This window comes from Pleurodeles waltl, chromosome 12, assembly GCF_031143425.1.
Source record: "Pleurodeles waltl isolate 20211129_DDA chromosome 12, aPleWal1.hap1.20221129, whole genome shotgun sequence".
Lineage (NCBI taxonomy): Eukaryota > Metazoa > Chordata > Amphibia > Caudata > Salamandridae > Pleurodeles > Pleurodeles waltl.
Window position 1 is genome coordinate 50610999 of NC_090451.1, and position 23447 is coordinate 50634445.

The 23447-nt window shown below is 43.2% G+C and overlaps 1 protein-coding gene across 1 annotated transcript in view; it reads left to right on the top strand.

Annotated features, from left to right (window-relative positions):
- The window catches only part of PIK3R2 (phosphoinositide-3-kinase regulatory subunit 2), a 131263-nt gene that overhangs the window by 29886 nt on the left and 77930 nt on the right, over positions 1 to 23447 (top strand). Inside the window, exon 2 of the mRNA XM_069216406.1 lies at positions 16451 to 17261. Coding sequence (XP_069072507.1) covers positions 16925 to 17261 — 337 coding nt within the window. The 5' untranslated portion in view covers positions 16451 to 16924. The remainder of the gene's footprint in view (positions 1 to 16450; positions 17262 to 23447) is intronic.

Here is a 23447-nt window from a genome sequence, read left to right on the forward strand (position 1 = left end):
TTGAAGCTACTTTTGGTGGGATGCATTATGTTGTGTGGAGGAAGGATTGCTGCCAGAACTCTCAGGTACTCCAGGTTCACGTGACTTGCTGCTCCAGTCCACATTTTTCTCTGCGCTCTGGATGTCGTAGTCCTGATTTTATAACTGAAGAAAGAGGACTACAAGTCCCAGAATCCAAAGGGAAAAAAAATCTGGACTAGATGAGCTACTCATGCATGGACCTGGGAAATTTGAGAAGTCTGCAACACTGATAGATCTGGAGCTTTTCAGGGTGGTTTCTATGCAGCCGTTGGACATTCGTCTGGTGGATAATTTGCTGACAAGTTGATTTGTTGAGGCAAAGGCTTGTTTTACATTTTTTTAGGTTGCCCCGTCTAGATTCCGCAGACTGTTTCAGGAAAAACAAATTTGGTAGTTTTAAGTGACTGAAGCATCTCCTGTGTGTTCACTAGTGACAGTTGTGTTAAAAGATTTTGATTCTGGCCAACTTCTCGTTCTAATTACGAATCGCCTGTCTGGACATGTGATATTACCATTTAAGACCATAAGGGCTGTTGTCTGCACAAATAAACCTCAGTCTAAAGGAAAGAACATTTTGTAATGTCCATTTTTGACCCAAAGGGGCAGTATTCATGTCCAATGTTTATGCCTCACCACAAAAGATACACTTACATGCACTTAACTTAAATGGAGATTTTTTTAAATAGTAGTTATCCTGAAAGTCTGACATAAATCTCTCTACTTGGCATCCCGAGTAGAATCTAAGCCCCAAGGAAAGGCAACACATAGGACAAGAAGAGGTTTGATCATTGTTATTGGTTGGTCTAGGTCTGTGGTAATCTTCCAATCAGAGACGGGAAACCACAGGTCTCCACGTTGTGATAATGAGTCGATAAAGAAAATGTGGTCTCACTCCTTTCTGTTGGGCAATGATTTTTATGTGCATTGGTGCAAATGTGTTAAAAACAACATTTACTAACATATATTCAATTCACTGGTTTGCAATAACGTAGCTCAGTAAAACAACAAAAAAAACATTTTTTAGACTCTTAATCTGACTTTTCTCATTACTGATCTGCTCAAAAGGTGTTTTACTTCAGTGTGACGCGCTCTCATCCTTTGATTTTGCCAAGCTGCAGAGCTGTGCAAACTAAAAATGTAGTTTTGCTGAATAAGTGGTTTTGAATCGGTGAAACATTAACCCCCGCGCCAAGAAGCGGTCGGCGCGGTAAAGCGCTGAACCACGAACCTACCCTGAACAGTTCTGGGTGGAAATGTAGAGGGGCGACGGATATTGTAATTAAAGGTACAGGGGGAGGTAGGTGGTGCGGGTAAATGTTCAGGGACTATCGTGTCTTTGAAGTAACTTTGCAAGCTCATTAGGGAAGCATTGTCCTTTATTTCATAAATCCATCTGCGTTCTTGAGCCAGAGTTCACATATGTGTTTCCATGTGTGTCTTTTGTTACAAATGCACACTTTCGATGCTGGTGGTGTTCACTGACATCCTCGGCTGCGTTTGGCGACACTCGAGGGGTCCTTATTTTAAACACGGGGGAGTCACTTCTCTGAACTTTCGTTCCAGGAAAATGTGCTTGCTGAACAAAACTCCACTTGTGCATGTTTCTCCCCTCTGTGGTCGCCCGGGGACATTTTACGCGTTCCCTCTTCCAGACTGGCCAAGTTACTTCAGCCTTTGTCAGATCCTCTGTATCGAGGGACAGATGGAAAACCTCTTTGTGACGTTCTTCCTCGGTTTGGTAATTTCTTTTAGATGCAGTATAAGTGTTGGTTCCTGCACATACTCGGAGTAGGATGTTGGATAAAACTCCCTCTTTGATCATCTTTTTTTGTCTTGTAATCTGCAGTGTTGAATATGTCTAATGTATGGACATGGGCACCATTCTGACTCCAGTAATATATGTGGGAACATAATGTTTGTCCGTGGGCAGCAGAGCGCCTTGAACGTTTATCCAGCAATAATCCATATTCTAATCTGTGGTAATCATTTTTAGGTTTCACAAGTGATCACTTTTGCGCCATTCATTGTGAACATATTGTATCGATTCTGCACATAATGTCCTCTAAATGGCTTTGATGTCAGCCGCCTTAAGCCACAGGTCCTATGACTGGAAGCTTCATCATGAGAAATTGTCAGCCACATCGTGGATCAATCCATAGTCACATTTTAGCTGCACCTTCTGTAGGCATAGTGGCGCATACGCATGTATACATCATCACACGCAGCTCATTGGCAATGGCTTGCGTCACGATACATGCGCGTGTATACATCATCACACCCTTTTTTCCCACCATTTTTTGTCAGTGACTAACAGGATTGAAAAAAGCCCTATGGCAGAGTCATCTGTGTGTATTGACAAACCCAAAAGTCAAGACTTGTTTATTCCTTCTTGTTTATTCCTTCCTTCAAGTGCAAACATCAAACTTGTTGGGTTTGCCCAATGCTTGCTCACTCTTGGTAATGCCCTCACTACAGGCTGAAATGCCTTGTGGCGCTGGTTGTTCCTGTTGCCCGACTTGGTACTCATTGGCCAACTGTGCAACGAGGAGAAACTTAGTCAACAGTGCCAGGACTCCAAACTATGGACTTTCACTTTTGCACTGACCTCTGCAGCGGGTGAGTTAACCAGCAGAGATATAGGTTTGGCTTCTCTCAAAAAGCCCTCTGGGAGAGGTGCTGGAAGAGAGTTGCCTGGACCTTTTACTTTCATACAGCCCCTTCAATCATACCAAGAAAATGATCAGAACTCTAGGGATGAAATCTATGCATGCGAGTGGCTTCAAGAGCCTTCTCTTAGGAATGGGCACGGCCTGCCAACATGACCCCACACTCGCGTTGATTTGGTAGGTGCCTTTTACACAAAAACAAAACGGCTCCTTCAGTGAGTTGGGTTCACAGGTATTGTTTTCTTCATTTTTTCGTCGTATTGACGTTCTTTTTACAATGGCTGCACTGATACAACAATGGTGGGCTTGACCTGTCAGTCAACAAGCACCACCAAAGTCAATGGGTCTGGTTTCAGTTTGCTAATGTACACAGTGTTGGCACTTTTGAGCAAGACATTCAAGAGGGACCCAGCATGAGTGGACAGAAAGAGCTGGATTTGTAAAGTAGTTCTTAATTCAGTTTAGGCGGAAGGATGCAACCATACAGCCAATAGCATTAAGTGAGAGGTAAATACTCTGCTGTGCTGAGGCAAGACATGATTGGCAAATTTTCAAGCCAATTGGTGAAAGAGGCTGTTCAGAGAAAGACAGTGATTGATGGAGATGTACCCAGAACCCATTCTATGTCTGTGCTTAGCAACATGACTGATCCAGACCTTAAAAGCTGGACAGTATGGAGAAGGCTGTCAGCGGCTACATCGAGGCAAGGATGGATAGAACCGAAGGTGGCTTTTGCTGAGGCTGTGATAGGGTTTGGTTGAAACCAGGTCCGCGGTGTGGGGGTGGGCTTCTGACATGGCAGATTCCCTCTGGGATATCAGTCCTAGAACCAGAGAGAGATGCAACTAGTGCAGTGTTAAGGCTGCAAAAAATTAAAATGAGATCCTGAAATCACAAGTATTACATTCAACGCTATGATACTGAGTTTATCTCCTGTTTTCGCGTCTGTGGTTCTGATGGACGGTAGGCTTCCTCCAGCCCGCCCCCTCAGATCTGTTGATACAAAAGCAAAAAAAAAAGGCACACAATGAAGCCATCCAGATTGGAAATAGTGTAATATTAGCTTTATTTTACTTGTTTAGTTTGGCCACACTTGACATTCCAATAAAGTCCATCATTTATATTATTGTTGGTTTGTAATGTTGGGTAGGATTCAGTGTTTGTGTTTGGAAGGAAGTGGTACACGGAGGTCAAACCTGAGCTACCTTTTTGAAAAGTTGAGACCACCCTCCCCGATCAGGGGGGCGGCCACTTTTGAAAAGAACAATACATTAGGCAGGACCCCCTAAGTAATACTGAATTTTCTAAGTAACTTGTAGCTCTTTTCAGCAGGGTGTCGGCAATAAACAACAAAGACAGAATGTCCTTTACATGGGTCTCTGGAACGGTGTTCATAAGCCCACCCATTTCTTAAATCTGGGCAGAAAACGCAGTGGCAGTTGTGCTTGGTGGGCACTTACAAGGGTATTATCTTACCCAGCAAGGTTCATATTTAATGTCAGTTCTTGTATTCTTTCTTTTTTTTGGCTGGCACTTTTTTGAGCAGACACTAGGCTTATCAAGTATCTAATTTCAAGAGTTTTAATGAGGGGGGAGGGAAGAAAATTGACATTTTGTTAGGGATTGTCATCTGCTTCCCATTCTGAGCTGGAGTTTTGTTTCCCTGCCTGTGGTTCCAGTCATACACCATTTAGCTTGGGAAGTTTAAAGCCTACATTTGTGGTTAAACACGGAACAACCATGTATTCTTTTTTTCTTGTTATTTTTTATTTTACGCAGCGTTCCACAGAACATCATATCTGAAAGTCCTGAACATCCTGAACTTAATGAGTGCGTTTCATGGTCCAGGAAATCACTTTCTAGCATACGGAAGGGGTCAATGGGTTCTCTAGTAGGTAGACAAGTTAGATTCGAGGACTTGGTAAGGGATTAGGTTTTCTGATTGTGTTTTTTATGCTAACCCTTTGTTGAGCAAAGAAAAAAAAAAATAGAACCATCACCAATATAATTGTTGCTGTGACTGGCTAACAGGTTTGTAAATTTTACGGCACTGATCCGTGTTGACTAATATTGGCTTGTCCCCTCAGGCTGTCTATACCTGTATTAAAAAGTTGACGCCCATCTCATAAAAGGCGAACTGAAGAAACTGGCACCAACGTAGTGGTCTCTTCCAGTCCACATTTACAGTCTCATCCCTGCCACAATTCCAGCGAGCCTGTAAGCGGTGGAATGGTTTATCTAAGTATTTTTATTGGTTGGATCGGGAAGACGCTGGAACGGTGGGATTGAATGAGGCGCATCGTCCTCAGGTTGAGTTTATTCTGTCGGCTGAGTTGGCGTCCGGTCTGCAGCATCAGAACAGTTGATATATATCCAGCTGCCGCAGTTCCATTTGGATTTGGATAGATTCCTGAATTATGTCAACTCTGATTGCTCAAGTGATACAATTTTGTTTTGCTGGGAAGCTTGGTTTGTATTGGGAGCATTCAGGAGGGACATCCAGCCTTGCTGGTACCATACACTATAGTCAATTAAAGTAAATGAATCTAAAAAAAAGAAGTTTGTTGTCTGCACAAATAAAGTTGCTCTTTTGAGATGTTTAATTGTGAAAGGAAGGTTATCTCTTGGTCCTGTTACTGAGCGCAGCACCATGTCTCAATGACAGCTGTGATTCCTGATCTCAGACTCATTCAAGAACGTAGGAGCTACCCGGGTCCATCATAGTAGCCATGGGGATTTTTTATAAGCATTGCATGTTTAATTCTAGCTCCAACTTCAGCCAGTCTAATAATATCTGTGAGGCACTAGTTTCTGCTTTGTAAGAATATCTACATCAAGTGTAGAAGGTCTCATTAACTTCCTGTTGTATGTTTGTGTGTGTCTCTGTGTATCTCCAGGTTTCTGTCTCTCAAGACCATGTGGCTGCTCCTTAATGTAAGAAGCAGGTGTGGTTACCGCCAGACCCTGCGCCAGCTAAACACGTCACACCTGCTTCTCCTGCATCAGACGGAGAGCTCATTGCAACTGGTGGAAGTTCTTCCATTATGGGGTGGGTTCTACCAAGAGCGCTGATACAAGAAGACACTTGGTGGAAGGCACAGGACCATGGCCACCACTGACCAAGATTCATTACAAACCAGAATTCTGGTAACACATCATGTTTCAGCTCCTTACGAAGAACCTCCATCTCTCCTTGTGAATGCTAGTGCTCCTCCGATGTTCACTTTTCAGCACCTGAGTCCGGCCCCTGGAATGTGCGTCCCAGCAGAGTTGTGATGAACTCCAGAACTGCAGACAAACCTGTGTTCTTGGCAAATTTAAGGGTTTTCAAGTCCAATGCAATAGCTATTGTGTCACTTAGGAAGTGTCTCATCCTTGTTACATTCTTTCTGGCTTTTTACCCGGTGGACCTCCCCTCCCGTCCCATTCCTTCTCCTGTCCTGTGGTCTGACGCAGCTAGAGTCCTCTTGCGACCAGATAGAAGCTGGGTTGTAAGGAATTGTTAGGAGGCAAAGATTGGGTTTTTCAGGTCTTAATGAAAGGTGGTTATTGAGAGATCCGTGGAAGGGCTCAGGGGGTTGAGATCGGATGGAACTCAATGCCTTCAGAGTGCACCTGCTCTGAATGTTTACCTAACCGTAAACAAACAACCCATAAGAACTGGCTACTAAAGTAAAATATTAACAATTAGTTCAGTATATCTGTTAGCCAATTATTTTAAAGGCTCTCAGATGGTGACACCTGTTTTGACGTGTCCATGAGTAAACCGCATTTTTTAATCGAGAGAGTCTGGCTAACGGCACAATATTGGGTTCAGCGCAAGATGTTAACATTAATTGTATGGCAAGTATTTTATAGATTCTCTCTAAGCTTCTTGGGAAGTAAGAGCCAAGGGCGAGTAGACCTTGGGTTGTGGTTTTATCTCTTCTGAATCCCCTTGATGTGTGTATTTTTAATGTACGAACTGAAGATGATCTCCTCAGTTAGTCTGGCTGTGCACTAGATCGGTCTTGTAAACCACAGTTCTCCGGCACGTATCGTGCTCACTTGCTCCTAGGCATTTCAGACTCCTTGCTGATTCTTGCTTTGAGAAAAGCACACTGCTGCTTGAATTGACCTCTCCAGAAGCTGGCTTCGATGAGGTGGATGGAGTCCCTCCTCTCCAGGGATTGCCAGAGTGGCTTTCAGGTTTTTGGGCACAGCCTCGTGATCATTTTGGGAGATGATACTTTAAGAAGCGCAGTATATTGTTGCAATGAACCTCATGCACATTGATGACAGAGTAGACTCTGGAAGAGGAGAGCAAACTGAATCAACTCTTCCTCTATCATTTTCTAATCTTTTGTAAGTGTTTGCTGCTTTGTTGAGTGTAGATACATACTAATTTCCTGGCACTCTACAAAACCCTTTATTAGCTCATCAGTATATTACGTGTTGGATGGTTCTGGGTGAAGAGTCGAAGAAGAGGGGAAAGTAATGATGGTCAGTGCCTAAGACACCATATTCATATTTATACATTTAACTATGGCTCCACATGTTACATAAAAAAAATGCAATAAAAAAGTGTAAAACGAAAACGAAGGAAAAATGATGGATCACAAAAAGGAGAAACGTGAAAGATCACAAAAGATCATACGCAAAACACAATTGCTAATAATATCCAATCAGCCAATAATACGTCAACAGCTTTTCAACTCCTATGATTTGCTGGGTCATAGTCCGGGCTTGTCAGTGTGGGGCACATACACAAATATGAATTATTACTGGTCGCCCAATAGAGAGAGATCTTTTGAACAAGGAATCGATCTTCAGCCAGTTTCCTCAAGCTCCAAGCCTGTTTGTTATATTACCCCAAATTACCATAGAAAACCACTGGGTCAAACAGCCCAAAAGTTGTTTGAGAAGCGTGGGATTAAAAAAAATCTCCATCTTTTCAGAAGTTTGTCCTCAAGGCAGCAGTGTCCATCATCTCTATTGGGCGACCCGTAATAATCCATATTTGTGCATGTGCTCCCAAACTGACTTCTCCTGATGATGACCCAGCAAATCATAGGGGTCGAAACACCGTTGACGTATACTTGGCTGATTAAATATTAATAGTAATTGTCTTTTGTGTCTGATATATTGTGATCTTTCATGTTCCTCCTTTTTGTGATCCACCGCTTTTCCTTTCTTTTTGTTTTACACTTTGTATTGTATATTTGTTTTATGTAACGTGGAGATATTGTTAAATGTATACATTGTTAAATAAGAACGATTTTTTTCACTTTTTTGTGGTCTGGCCCTAATCTTAATCTTATTCTTCGTAACTTTTTTGTATTTGTTGCTTATTATTCAATCTCCTGGACTGTTGTGGGTAATAATAATTAAGACACCATATTGACAACTTTTAAGATCTTGGTTGTACTGCTAAATCACAACATGCCAATCGTGTATTAGATGTACCAAGCTCCAGGGGAGTTGCATGAGTGCTTGTGAATGTTCAACACATACAGAGTGACCAGGGATTCCCCGTGGAAACTGTCCTTCTTGGGTGACAACATTGCCCTGGCCAGGTTGGCTTCGACGATAGACAAAGGGCAGAAGGTAAAACCTAGGACCAGGTCAAGGATTTTAAATGCTTTCTCATTCCTGACCTATAGGATGACGCTTACAATGCAAAGTCAGTAACAAGGGTGTAAACCACATGTAGCGGGATAAGCTGTGACTTCCAAACCTCCACGACTGGTTGAACGATTGTCTCTGAAGTTAGGTATTACAGGTTTGAGAAATGTGCTCGTGAGACTAGCAGTCTTGAATTTTTTTTTTTTTTAGTTTGGCTTAACCTTGTTCATCGACTTGGGTCCTTCCCTGGCCAGTGGAATTTGTTTAAAAAAAATCCTCTCTAGGAAAATCGAATTTTTGGAATGTTTCCCTGCTAAATTTCTAATTTTGGGTGTAGGCCAGGCTGGCGTTGACTTTTGCTGGCATGAAATTGGCAGGGAAAATAATAGGGTTCTGTTTCCCCTGTTTAATGTTGGATGTTGCTTCCTTCTATGCGAACAAGCTCTTGTCTGTATGTATTCATGTGCGTGGCATCGTCAAATCTGATGTGTTCTACAAAGCCAAATCTTGATATTGCCAACTCACTCACGCTTTGCCACGCTCCCCGCCTTCCACAAAGGAGTGCAAGCAGCAGGAGGTAGACGGGTAATAACCTTCTGCTATGATGCAGTTGATTTACACTGCCTCCTGCCAACAGGATATTGTTGGCTTGCAGATGGTCTTATTGAAGGGATTAAATGAATTTGTACATGCAGGAGATGGTCTGCCGAGGAGTCACCAGCACAGAAATAGTACTCCAACAGGAGAGCTTTAATTGTAAGGTATTATAAATGAATGTGAAGAGATTTCTATATATCTGTTTTGCACTTGGTATGCTCTTATATTGATATGAGGTTCACATACCTTCACGCCCTGGTCTGGAGGTTTCCATCATTGACAGGAGTCTGTCTCCTGTTGCAGTAGGGTCATCAGTTCACTGTATGGGGTCATAATTTCTTGCATATGTGTATTTGTAAGGGGTAGAATTTGGTTTGGTTTTAGTCTTGAGATCTTGATGAATTTGGATTTGTGCAGATGGTATATTTAGGAGGGAATGTGTAAAGTACTTGATATAAGGTGATGGGGCTCACCTAAAAATGTCACAGATGGAAAGCTGTGGGAAGTGGACGGTTGTACGGCGCGGCTTTGACCGGTAGTACATCTGCAGTTAGATAGTTTTACTTGTGTAAATTCCTAGCCCTGGTGGATGTGGGACCTACCCTGAAGATAACAGATAGCTATCCTAGCACAAGTTATGGAAATAACACTTCCAGATTTAAATGAGGGAACTTTGGAGGAATGATTTCACTGTAAGGAGTGAACGGTCTCAGAATACTAAATTGGCTTAGATAACAAGTACTACTGCAAAAGGGTAAATGAAAGACCAAGATTATGCATTCAGTAATTTTCTATCCTATTAGGCAACATTATTTTAAAGTTTATGAAAAAAGAGTTTTGTCTATGTATATATTAATGCAAACCATGGTGAAAATACGTTCTTTAGAGCAACTCTACTAATAAACATTCATTGGCGCATTTATTACTACACTGGAAATGTCAAATTTGAGCTTATTATCATAGTACAGCAACATCCTGAGAAAACACTTTTTACTTTCTCACAAATTGCATGTTTTCATGGGGGAACACAACTCTCCTAATGGTGATGACAATTCTTCAGTATGATTGTACCATAATACAAATCTAACCCTTGGCTTCCTGGTTTTGGTTAAAAACCTTCTGTTAAAACAAGTACACATAAAGAGATGCCATAAACTCTAAGCGCAGATGAGCAAAGTATATTATTCTGTTTGACATGTTAAGATGGGCGTCAATACTCGAGGCTTTGTCTTGTGAGTAATGCCCCCCCCCCCCCAACACACTCAACAGCGGTAATAAACAGCATATTATTCTCTTCATCTCTTCATGTGTATATATATATATATATATATATATATATATATATATATATATATACACATACACACAGGTACATTGTTTTGTGGTGAAGATCTCCAACATCCACAGAGAACACATTAGGTTCATGGATGATCAAGTCACATACTATCATTGTGAAAAGTATCTTGCTTGAGAAGGTGCTTGCTGTTCTGCAAGGCTCTGAGCTGAATATGGGTTGCTCTTTCTGTCGATGACCGTCTTCCCTTGATTGGTATCTAAGATTACCTTGTTTCATGCTCTTGTTTGTCTATGCCACAAGTCTAAATCCCTCTGGCTAGCAGTCTTCAGTTGGGCCGAGACGCTGAGTCAGCCGATGACGCCAACTTTCCTGCAATCTGCAAGAACGATTCCTAAGCAACACTCTGGCTGAAAATGTGGTTGTCAATTTAGACATCTCCAGGTCCACATCTTCCTTGGCAAACAGCTTTATAAACAAAGTATAACATTTTCCAGAAAAATATACTGGCGTTTTCTGCCAGTGGGCCACCATTGGACTTTCATCTGGAGTCATTTTAGCAGTCTGATTATCCACGATGTAATTATGGATTAGGAGGGGCGGGCATGTATGATGTTTGGTTTAATTTACTCTGATGTGCCTCAACTTAAACTGAGCAAAAGATCAGCTCCTTTCGACTTGAGCTTCTATCTTCTCTATGACCAAAGGATCAGTCCTAGTGAGGACGGGTCTGCTTGGTTTCTTTGTACAGTCAGCAGAATGACACATAGCTATGTTCATAATGCTTTGGGGTTCATTGACACAACACAGGTATCCCTTAATTTGTGTCAGGTTGTTATTTAGGCTAAATACAAGTGTGTTAAATGGTAACTTTTGAAATTTCCACCAAAATGTGTGTGAACATTTTTTCAAAGGAAAGGTAGTAGATTAGAAAGATTCTTGCATATTGCTTTACCTCATGAATAAAGTTCTAAAGCGCACTCAGACCACAGAAGGAGTGACAGGAAAATTCTAGAGTACACCTTCCCTATAACAATAACCACCTTCAGGTATTCCAGACAGAAAGAATATCTAAACAAATCTCTAAAACTAATATTTATTTATTTTATTATAAGGAAGCGTGCCACCTCGGGGTAGGTGAGTGATGTCTTTAGTTGAAAAAAAAAATCTCATTACAAATTTGTTTAGATTTTCTTTCTATCTAGAGTACTTGTGTTTGTTTTTCTGCACACTCACTTATGTCATTTATGCAAAGAAAAACCAGTATCACCCATAAAATGATAATGTTTTATATTTGTTTAAAATTATGGCTGTGAGTGTTTTTTGGTCATACATTGAGCCGCAATGTTAGTGATGGCTTGCGATAAGTGAATGTTTTGCCCCTCTCTCTTTGGCTCTTTTGTAAGCTCTTGCACTTCATCATTTTTGTTTAAATTCATAATGAGCTGTAATATCCCAAAAAGAAACAGTGCAGGAATCAGTTGCACACTATAACAAAATACATTACCAATGTGGTAGGAATTCCTGGAAATATCAACAATTGAAGGTCCTCTTGACCCAAGAGGACATTGGCAATGAAGTACGAAACTAGGGCGGTGACTGTTTACAGCACAAGAATATTAATGCATCCCCTGCAATGTCTTTGACTGGTGGAAAGGAAAAATTATGCTACCCTGTTTGCCAGTGTGGTTTTTAGGTCTTGGCGTGGAGATTAAATACTTTGTGCTCTTGAGTTCCTTTAATGCTAAATTCAGAAACAGCACACTGTCAGATAAAAACTATCCACAACCTACAGTAGGATCAATGTAAATATCTGTGTTTGTTTTGTGCACTTTTTAAAGTAACTTCTCTCACAGATGTAAGCTCAACATTGTAGCACATTATGATTTTTGTTAAACTGTTACACAGGGTATTTTTACACTCTTATAAGAAAGATATCTTTAATAAAATTGGATTTTAAAAGTAAAAATAGAAAAAGAGGTGGTGAAAGAGGTTTGGATAAACATATCCTTACATTCTGTTACTGTGCAAAAGTGGAACAGATAGATGCAGAACCTGGTAGATTTACGGCCAACGTGTACATGTGCAGCATACACTATTTAAATTGTATTTTTGTAGTCTTGTAAACCTGTGTGATGTTCACAAGCTTTATAGCTTTCATTGGTAACTGTTTCGATTTTCATTGTTCCACAGACCGATTTATATTTCAGAAAATATTCATCAAGTTTTTAATACATTGTTTGCTTTGTGTGATTTCAGTTCTTGTCTATGAGGTCTTGGAACTGGTTGACGGAAGTCATGAGGAATTTGTTGTTCAGGGCACAGAGGGTGCTACAGGGGGTGTAATTTAAGTCCTGTGAGCAAAGAGAGTGATCGTTATGTTCAGTAGGATAATTTGAAATTTCATAACATGAGATCTGAAAATAAATCTGTCTCTTCTACAGATATTCCTGCCAATATAATCCTTTTGAGCTTCTGCTGAATTGGGAAAATGAGTCTATTTTTTTTGCATTTTAGTCCACTTACAAAATAATAACTGTAGACTAAAACAGTTGTAATAGTGTGGTTTCAAATATATTTCACGTGGCAGAACCCCACACCATTCACCAAGTGGACTGGCCGGAATCACAAGGTAGGTGAGGAGGTTTGGCATGCTGGCCTCGGAATTCCCAAAGAGAGAGCGCTTTAGAAGGGATTTCCTTGTCCCAGGTGGTACAAGTAGAGATGCTGCCAACATGCAGGCAAACTAGTTGAGATCTCCAAGTGCCTAAATTCAAGCATCTAAAGAAAAGCAAGGAGGCAGATTAGGCTGTAGATGAGGGCTATATGCAGAGTAGAAAGTGAAGAAAGACTACCCTCCTCCCCCCTAGAGGAGTGGAGGCAATAGACAGAAGACCTGGGATAACAACATTGATTACCCCAGAAGTGTGCAAAATCCAGTGCACCCCACAAGGACCTTCTTTAGTGATGGACCTGCAGGACAATGCTGAGCCTTTGCACTGGTGGGTGAGGTACATGGGGTTGGGCGTACTGGTGTTGTGTAGATCAAGCAACATAAGACGCTGTTGCACAGTGAGAGCACAAGTAGGTCTATATGCACAAGTAATGGAGTATCAATCCAATACAGTTCCCTATATGCGCTTAAGGGCCTATATGCGCTGAGAATGCTATTACCGCCTCCTATGAGCACCTGGACATTTCTAGCGGCAAATTACCATTTGTTGGAGTTACCACAAGGCTAAAATTGTGCTGCTTTGCCGACAACTGCAACTAAGAATGGTGCGAATGTCCGAGCGCGCCAAGATATATTCAGTTTGGACTCCGGCAGGTGGTTCGAAGAGAACCACATCTGTACTTGGCACAGCACCCCTGTTGCAAATGATTTACAGCAGTTTCCGTATACTTGCGCAATCCTCGCTATTTGTCGTTGGCAGTGCCTTAGTGTAATATTTCGACTTCAAGGCCCAGTAATGCGGTTACCAGCTCGACAAACCACTGCCTGATTTCTGGAGCCATTTGTCAAACTAAAGATTCATGCCTAGAGTGCGGTGCTGGCCATATCATATATTTCATTTGAATGTTCATACCCTGGAGATGTGGCTTTTTCTCCTCCAGTTACTTCTGGTTTCGGATATTGTCATAAAATGGTTGTATTTTTTTCATGTATACCTTTGCTGATGTGGCCTTTTTCTCCTTTCAGTTGTGTCTGATGTAGGGTACTTTTTAAATGTGTTTTTATTGAGGCTCTATTTTTCTTAAATGAATACCTTTGCTGATAGGATGTGGCTTGGTTTACAGACTATTGTAGCCAGATTTTGGGCCATTTGCGGCTATTTTGCCGTGTAGTCACTGTGGGTAGCCCATGTGTTGGCAATCCATACTTTGCCTAGAGGTGTCGCATTTCCTGGGGTACAGATTATGGAGAATCAAAATACAAGGCAAGAAAGTCCTTCGCCTTGTGTTAGAGGCTACCAAACTGGTTGCCAAAGCCAGGGTGTGCTGTGAATGTGTGCTATCCGCAGAGGTTTGTGGGCCTAATTAAGTGAAGCTTTAATATACAAAAAAGAAAAGGAAAAAATAGAAACAAATTGAAATAAGCATTTCATCATAAATGAAAAAAGTTTGTTATATTCACTGTTGATGCTATGGAGTTTGTGGGGTGTCAGTGAAAGTTGCTTTGGCGTTGTGTTTCGGAGCCAGAAAGATTATGAGAGAAAAACACACACACACACACACCCATCACACCACACCACACCACACACACCCATGACCACCCCCTCCTATATTTATTTGGAAAGAGTTTACAAAATGTTTCCATAGAATTAATCAGAAAAATGTGCTTCCTTGAGTATGTGTTGGTTGTGATTCTTGCTTAAAGGATATAGCTCAGTGGGTTCAGGCTCTTGAGGCCGCTTACTGTGCGGACTGCTAGCAGGTCAGACTGCAGCTTTCGTCCACATGAAGTTGCCAATATGAGTCCTGTTAAGAAGTAACCAATACCAGTTATTTGAGTGCCAAGGCACAATTTTACTGCAGTGTGTGCTAATGTCAACTTTATAATGTTAGTATTAATAAAAGTTTTTTTTCCCTTGAAATGAGTTTTTGAAGTGTTGCCTGAGTTGTTGGCAGCAGTCTCCACTCATCTTTCTGTATTTGTTGGAATATTTCGTTTTCGGTGGTGACCACCTCGGCGTTGAACATCAGGGTGTGTTTGGCATCAGAAGTTTAAAACTAACGTCAAGATAAAGTAAACACAGTCCAGTGATGGATGGGCCGTGCACAGGCCGCCTGGGCTCCCTCTGCGCGGTGCACCGGTGGCGCACACATTAGAATTTCGGCCGATCTTGCTTGCCCTGCTTGCCAATGGCTCCTAAAGGCGCCTTGAGAATACTGTTTTACGGATGGCCGCTCACCTGGTTTCATGACTGGCTCACATCTTCGCCCTGCCTGCTCCAGGGGCGAGCTAGTCGGAGGAAGGCAAATGTGTTTTCAATATATTACTTTTGACATGCCTCAAAAGTGATGGCCCGTTTTATTTTTCATTGTAAAGTATTTTATTTTATGATTAAAAAAAAGTCCAGGAGATAAAATGAATCCAGATTTTAGCTTCAATTTGTTTCTTATGGAGGGTTGTGAAACATATTGCATGTAATCTTGTAACATTCAATGGTGTGTTTTGACATATGTAAAGGTAATCATAAACACATGATGATTACATTATAGAGTCAATGTATAAATAAAAAATGTACTTGGGACAGAAGATTTTTTTTTTTTCCTTTTGAGAAATAACAGGGGCAGGAAGTGACGTTGTCCTGGAGCAGCCTCATAATTATCTATTCAACGGGAAATATTGCTTATTGGTACTGACTACAGGTAGTGAAGTCTGGGGTCCCCAGACATAGCTCCAACCTCTTATCCAGAGTAGTCTCATCAGTGGGCTGTCTCAGACGTTCAGTGATTGGCGCTGGCTGTGGGTAGCACTTTGCCTCCTCAGCCTTTCGGGTGACCACTTTCAGCTGAACCAGCTCATGGTGTCTCTGTGACTATGAAATTACACATTTGTGTCTGATGTTTCTTGTAGATACCAATATTTTGAAAGTATCCCCCCTCATTTTTAGGTCTTGGTTGCAGACAGCTTAAGCTATATGTTGTCCAGACCTATTGTTTCCAACGCACACGGCTTGGGCTATGCTCATGATTGGATGGCTTTATTGTCTGTCTGAGTGTTCGCCTCTTGATCAAAGTCTTTCTTCTGTATTTTTTGTTTTCCCTTCCCGCCCGGGAGCATTTGTCTTTTTTCATTGGTTGACTTGTATCCTTCTACTGCTGACTTTGCTTGCATACAGTGACTGCTTTCTTCTTTTCTTATAATTGAAGTAAATGTGTGTTCTTGCTCTCCCACTGTGCTGCTCTAAGTTTACTTTGGCCCCTCCCCGCTCTCCTCCGTGTTGCTTCTGCCACGCTTCCAAGTGCTCATCCTCATTGTTGCCTCTAACCCTCCACCCCGTTCCCCAGTTTTTATCTCCGCTCCCCATCCCTGTGCCCATAGATAGGTTTTGTATCTTTCAGCAAGTCAGTTTTAAAAAAAAAGGCCATTGCGGCTATCAAACAAAAAGCAGTGTCCAAGCAACTATGTTTCAATGTCGAGCCCATTTGGTTTTGCCAATGCGTGTTTCTCTTTGCAAGCACAGTGTATCATTGAAAAACATTACCACAGGAAGTTATAGGCCCTTCTAATAATTGACTTCTTTTTTTTGTATCCAATTAGATTCTGACACCAGACACGCAAGTCTGTGACGTGATCGAAAGAACCTTTTGCAAGTGGGCACCAACAAGGCTGAGTTGGAGGGACACATTTTTAGCACTTATTTTCTCTACGTCTCAGCCCATCTTCTGAAGACTATCTCTGCAGACTGAACATCATAGAGCACGTTTGCATTTCCTTTGCCGCATGCGTGGTCGGAAGTGCTGGATTATGGTTGTCGCACTCTCCCTCTGTTCAATAATTTGGTTGAACCGAGGATTCAAGCTACGGAAAGGGGGTACTTAAGAGGGGGTGTGACCAAATCCTGACCGGGGGGTTTGTGTCATGATCCATCTACCCTCCTTCCAACACCGTTCCCAGCTCGACACAAATCACTGTACATAGCCGACCAGTTCAACACTAGAACTCAGCAGACGCAACTCTTGCCTTCTACCAAGCTTCTCCATCAAAACCGTCTGGAAGGAAACCTTTGGGACAATGGCGTCAGAAGGGTTTCGTTACCGGGCGCAGTTCGAGTACCGCAAGCAGCGCGAGGAAGACATTGACTTGCTACCTGGGGATATCCTGACCGTCGCTCGAGGAGCCCTCCTAACTCTTGGTGTCAAGGAGGGCGACGAACAGAACCCCAAGCAGATCGGGTGGATCCGAGGTCTCAATGAGCGTACCAAGCAGAAGGGGGACTTTCCGGGCACGTACGTAGAGTATGTTGGCCCGGTGAAAGGGCCCCTCTTGACTCCCAGGCCAAGGGGACAGAGACCACTGCCTGCGACCCCAGGGAGCAGCTCACCCAGGCCCGACTCAGGTGACCTTCAAGGTAAGAGGCTTGCACTTTCTGTTCCATGGTCAATGTCGATTGAGTTTTTGGAAGCCATGGTGTTTCACTTTCCTGCCTATTTATCTTTCTCCAAGCTCGCTCCTGCAGCCACCCTCGCCTATTCACTGGTCACTATGAAGAGACTGGGTCAGTTGCCCCTCTCTTGGGTAACTGTTTGAGGTCTGGTGTCTCCAGCTTGTGCTTGGGGTCGCTTTTGTGAACGCGGGTGCAGGTAGATGCAGGCATCGAGGGACTTCTTGGTTGTAAATCACAATGAAGATGACCAATAGGTTTCGGTTAGGTCTTCGGTGCAAGGCCAGCATAGCGGTTAACGCTCCTGAAGTCCTGCTGGTTTGCTTGGTGGCTAGTGTGCAGATGTTGTTGGTCTCCTATGGACCTTTGTTTGCAGTGTGTGCACAGTGTAGGCTTTTGTAGCCCTGAAGTAGAATCCGAAAGTGTGTGAATTAGTACATTGTAGGCCCCTCTGCCTTTGTTGTAGGTTAAATGCGTGAGTTCATCACCTTAGAATTTTGCCAATGAGGAAGCATTGATAGACCTTCAGGTACAATATAATTTTTTGAGCTTTTATTTTTTTAAAAAATTTTTTTGAGTTTGCATGCATGATTTTTTATAGGCATCACATCAAAAGGGCGTTAAACCATCTTTACACACGTCTGTGATACTATTGAGGTATTTAGCCTGTTTTTAAATTACCAAATTGATTAATCTGTTTGGGCGTCAGGAGAGGAACAAACTCATTTAGGTGAATGTTGTCTTTTTTTCCTTCTGAGTGGTGGGAGACAAGGTAATCGGCTGGTTACACTGTGCACATCATGTCCCCTTGGAGCACACAGGCTGTGCGTTCAGTAAGGTGGGTCAGGTTCAGTCACAGCCCCCTACAGCTGCACGGGGCACCTTGGGCCCCGCTCTTTGTGAAAGAGTGAGGGAGGCCTTTTAATAGTTCTCCTCCTCGTTGAATTAAAAACCTACCCCGGGAGCTGCACGGGGTGCCTGCATGGCTGTCAAGGTTGGGCGGTGATGAAATGAAGGGATTTTCGTTCATCGTTCTGATGTGGCTCATTCCGGTTTCCCAGACAGCTCTCGGGGCCTCCCCTGATTAAATTATACCAGCAGGGCCCACTGGAGCCCGGCTGCACTAGAGCCTAGAATGCCTGGTATGCGCGCTACCGCCTTCAGGGTTTTGTCTCCCCCTTCTAGCTGAAAAGGAGGCATTCTCCGAGATTTCGAGCAAAGACCACATATTCCTTGGTGCTTAACAGGGATGTCAGTCACGGGCCCAGGAGGGCTGGATCCGTGCCATATTTTCAGGATACCTGCAAGAAATAAATGTACTTTGAGTGCGTCTTGGTGGAACTTATATCCGTGTAAAGACGCAGATATCGGGCATTTTTTTATTTTCAGGTCCAATTGAAAACTTTAACGTTGACAAACATTTGGGTAAGGGAAGTCACAGTTCACTTGCAGATTTTGGAATGACTATTGGTTATAGATTGATAACTTGAGGCTATAAAACACTGAGGCAACTTTAACTGCCTCCCATAGCAAGAACTCAACAAGCGAGAGATGCCACTGTTAATCAGTAACCAATAACCGATGCCTGGTGCGCCATTTCTAAAACTGCTTTGCGTAAACAGATGAAGGATTTTGGAAGGTACCAAGATTACCGCACGGTGATCCACTCCTTTGTATTCATGCGACTGAGATCCCTCCGTGTTCCATGATGCTCCACTCCGCCTTCCCTTGTCCGCAACAAATGTAAGAAATCCGACAAAATGACCTTTGCATGCCCATGTGGCAAGATATGCGGGGATTACTGGGCGGCCCAGCGCCATTTTATGAAACATTTGTTGGGCTGGCGACCTCTGTAGTGTTCATTGCGCGGGGTGGCACGGATTGCCACTTTGTTTGCACGGTGCCTTAGTAGGTAGGATAGTTTTGGTAATTTTTTTTGTTGTTTTTTTATAAAGTCTTGATGGGATAAGGAGCTTCTCAGGCTAGGTTTTCTAAACAAGAGTCAAGTGGTCAAGGCAAAGTTTCAGGTACTCGCAGCTACGAGGGAACTGATGCAGATCCGCAGCATTTCATCTTTAAATAGTTTGATCTCAGCAGTCTTTATTTTTTGTCAGCATTCTGATACTTCTACGTAGGTATATCTGGATGTATAGTTTGATTTAAATTTTGCATAGATTTATGTTAATTTTGCAAAACCTCATGATCCAGTTTCTATAAAGACATTCATTTTGTCTCAAACTGACCTTGACCTCCTGTTGGACAAACTCCTAGAAATATCTGCAACTCACGTTCACTGGCAAATGAAGATGTCTGAATGGGTTTTATGTTAAGGCATTAATTAGCATAGATTGTTAAGTAAATAACCCAACTAAGCGTAGCCATGCTCCCACCTTCCAGTGCTCTTGTAACAAATCCAGCCCTCTAGTCGGCACCTGACACAGTCCGGACATGCGCAGTGCACCACGTTAGCAACCACAAAGCGTGGTCACCCAAGGTAGCCGGACAAGTCCGGACAAGACGCGCAGCTGGGTCTGGTTTCTAAGAAAAGCTTCTTTTGAAGCTATTAAAATCCTCCGTTGTGCTTGAGGGTGTGAAGCTATTTCAAGATCCATGGTACTTCTGCAAAGAGGCTCCTGACAGGAGAGCGGTGCCTCGAGGCGCTAAAGCACTCAATTTGAGATGTTTGCCGTCGACATGGAATCCAAGTTCAGGCGTATCATGCACCCTTCTGCATGCAGGGGCACGTGTTTCTTGCCCATGTGGGCATGATATCTTCAGAGATGCACTTGGCGACCACTGGGATTAAACCACTCCGGTGGCATCAGGACGGGTTGTTAGTGATGGCTGCCTGTTCTCTTCACCTACAGTGTGCCATGCCCCAGGATTGCACGTGCCTGTCTAGGGATCTAATTTAAGAATACAACTGGGTGCTACTCCGAATATATTCATATTTGTATCTATTTGTAAAATCGAAAGGCAGTAAAACACGATAAACAAATCAAAATAAACTGTTAAATATAACATTGAGAAATCCATCGGGAAAAAATGAAGAAAACTGAATGCAAATTAAATTAATGAACAGGAATTGATAGAAACTGATTAGGGACCATGTGGCCCTGTTGTTTTACTATATTTTGAATATTTTGTGTAGTGCCCCGTGCTGCAGGACCGCTAGTGCCGAACCTGATTGTGTATTACAAATTGCTGAAATTGTTGTGTTTTAAACGTATTGCAAAAGTTCTATCCCTTGCAAACGCGCTCTGATGCCGAGTTGTGCAGATTTTGGAGCCTGCTAGGCGGGGCGCTGTGATTCTTGAAGTGCTCAGTCAAGGTTGGTCTTGCAAGTTTCGGGGGGCTGCAGCCACCCCTCCCTGAACAAGGATCCAGCGCGCCAGCTCCCTTCCGGGAGTGGAACAAAACGTGAATTATTCCCGCCCGGGGGTTTGCCCTGGTTTGAAGCCGGCTGCCTGCGCCAGGCCGGGTTTCGAACAGAAAGTAAATTGTGAGAGGCGGGGGTCACGTGGGGGCCCGGAATGTGCCGCATCAGCACCTTCCCCCGGCATCCTTCCAGCCCTGGGAGGGAAGATGGCCGCCGCGCGGCCGGGAAGATGCTGAGCCCTGGAGAAGGGCAGCGGCTGAGAAACTTTGGGCCACATGTACTAAAGCATTTTCCCATAGACACAAAATGGGTAAAACCCTTCGATACATCTGGCCCTCTGTCTCGTCCTCTGGCTTCTGTCGCGCCATCCTTATTCATGTTGGATATTTATTTACAAGGTTTGGTACAGCGCTGACCGAGATGCAAGGAGCACTGGAGTGTTTTACGCAGAACATTTTTATTGTAGCAGGAGCGTCGAGGATTTGAGGTGGGCCCTGGGTGTACACCCAGCGCAGCCCAAATACGGAGTTACCTGGCTGTTGTGCTATCAGGAGCTTTTGTTAGCTGCCTTCCTGCAGTGATGCACGACCCATTGGGTGCAGCCTTCCGGCCTTGCTCGGCAGAGACCTAAAACTTTCATTCTAGCTCACTCAAGTTCACACACTCGCCTAGCATCTGCAGAACCTTTTGAGCACATCTCCAGAACCCAAAGTGCAACTTAGATCCAGAAAGAGCTTCGGGACCATAAAAATGGTATTGAAGCGCTATACAGATGTACATAGCACGCTCCCACTCACAGCACAGGCTCACAAACATAGTCAGCCTTCCATGTAGTGGAGCACCGTGATGCCAGGCCAAAAGCGTGTTGAACGCTACGAAAATTCAGGTAACACCACATGGTACCGGCTCCCAAAATCAGGCGTACGCCACCCTGTGCAGGGCTTCTCGTAGGTCGATGCTGCTGCCGTTCCCAGGGACACCCGGGGATTGTCCTTGCTCCAGTGTTTGACAGTTACATGCGTTAGCAGCTCAGCCTATGCAGGGTTTTCCTTTGCATTCTGGTATCTGTAGTCCTGAAGTGAATTTATACTGGGCTAGCTAGAGTAGAGATCAGGGGCGTGGTTACCATTAGTGCAGCAAGTGCAGTGGCACCAGGGCCCGTTGAACCCTGACAATGCAGGATTTTACTACCCCAGAGGCAGTCAAGGAGGCCGTTTTCAATGTTGGCACCCAGACTTGGGCATGGAAATAGGAAACTAAATAGCTTAAGATGGGTGCCTTACGGGTATTATTGCTCCATTTCAGTGATACTCCGAGTACGGCCCGGGGGCCGCATGCGGCGCTCCCGACCTTTACAAGCAGCCCCCTGGTCAACAGAAGCCCTGTGCTGCTGTTTATTCGGCTCAGCACTAACACTAAAAATGTTAAATGAATGGGTAATTATTTATTTAAAGACTAATTGAATTTGAAGAAAGGAAGTAACTGCACCTCTTAATTTTAAAACACTTTAATTGATGGACATCTTGCAGCAAAAGTATAAAAGTATGATAACGTCTGTTTGGAAATTCAAAAAGTGCATTTTATTAACATGCAGAACCGTTTCACCTTAGTACCCAAGATTATACCAGCACATTGAGAAGTATTTGTTTGTTAAGTTAAAGTTTTCAAAAATTAATTTAGAAACTTTAATTCATCCACCCACCCTGACAAACTAAATTGTGAATTAGGGTTGTTATGTGCACTCCCTGGGAGACCTGTTATACATGAACAACTTTATAGTTTCCTAAATCAGACACAGAAGGTTTTGTACGGTGCACATCCTGAAGTCATGTATTTCAGGGTCCTCATTTGTGATAAAGACGACAAAAGGAAAAAGGGAGGTAAAATGAAATAAAATAATTGCCTAGCATCACACAATTTGGTTAAGTGGAGAAGCTGGGATTTACACTCAAGTTTCTTGTTTCATATTGTGCGTTTCAGACACTTGGGCCTCCTTTAGAAGGAAATGGCGCTGCAAACAATATTTCTGCACCGAGCTGCGTCTTTTACAAGAATACAGCGCATCCCTGAGTTTTCCACCCGCGTTGGCGCTAAATCAGCTGCCTAGCACCAACACAGCCAACCTTGCTCCATGGCGCAAGGATGCCTGCGCTGCGGGATGATTGTTTATGTGCAGGAAGAGTGACCTTCCTGCACATAAACAATCATAAATGGCGACTTGCAGAATGCAGCAGAAATAGAGCAAAAAACAAGGAGAAACAAAAGTATTTCTTCTCGTTGCGCCACTCTAATGCCACCCCAGGGGGGGCGTTAGCTACCCTGAGCCAGTGGCAAAAACTATTTCTTGTAAATCCGGAGCACCATCAAAATGCACTTGTGTGGGTACTCCCACAGCAACACCTATTGCACGCCTCTTTGCTGCAGAAAACTGCATTGGTGCGGCTCAATTTTTACAAGGCTAGTTAAGCCATGTAAAGTCGCTTAATGCCACCTTGTAGATATGGAGCAGGGCACAGTGCCACTGGACGTCACTAAAAGTGAACTCCGGTGGCTCAAGAGCGTCATAAATTAGGCCCTAGATGTATACGCTTCACTTCCCCAACATCCACCGTATAGCACTACCCCCCACCTCCAGCCCGCCACCCTAATGGCATCAATGTGGCCCTCGGTCACATCACAAACCATACTGTGTGGCCCCGGAGAAAATGTTTGTGAGTATCCATGCTCCATTTGATAGGCATTTAATAAAGGTGAAAAAAGAAAATGTATCACCT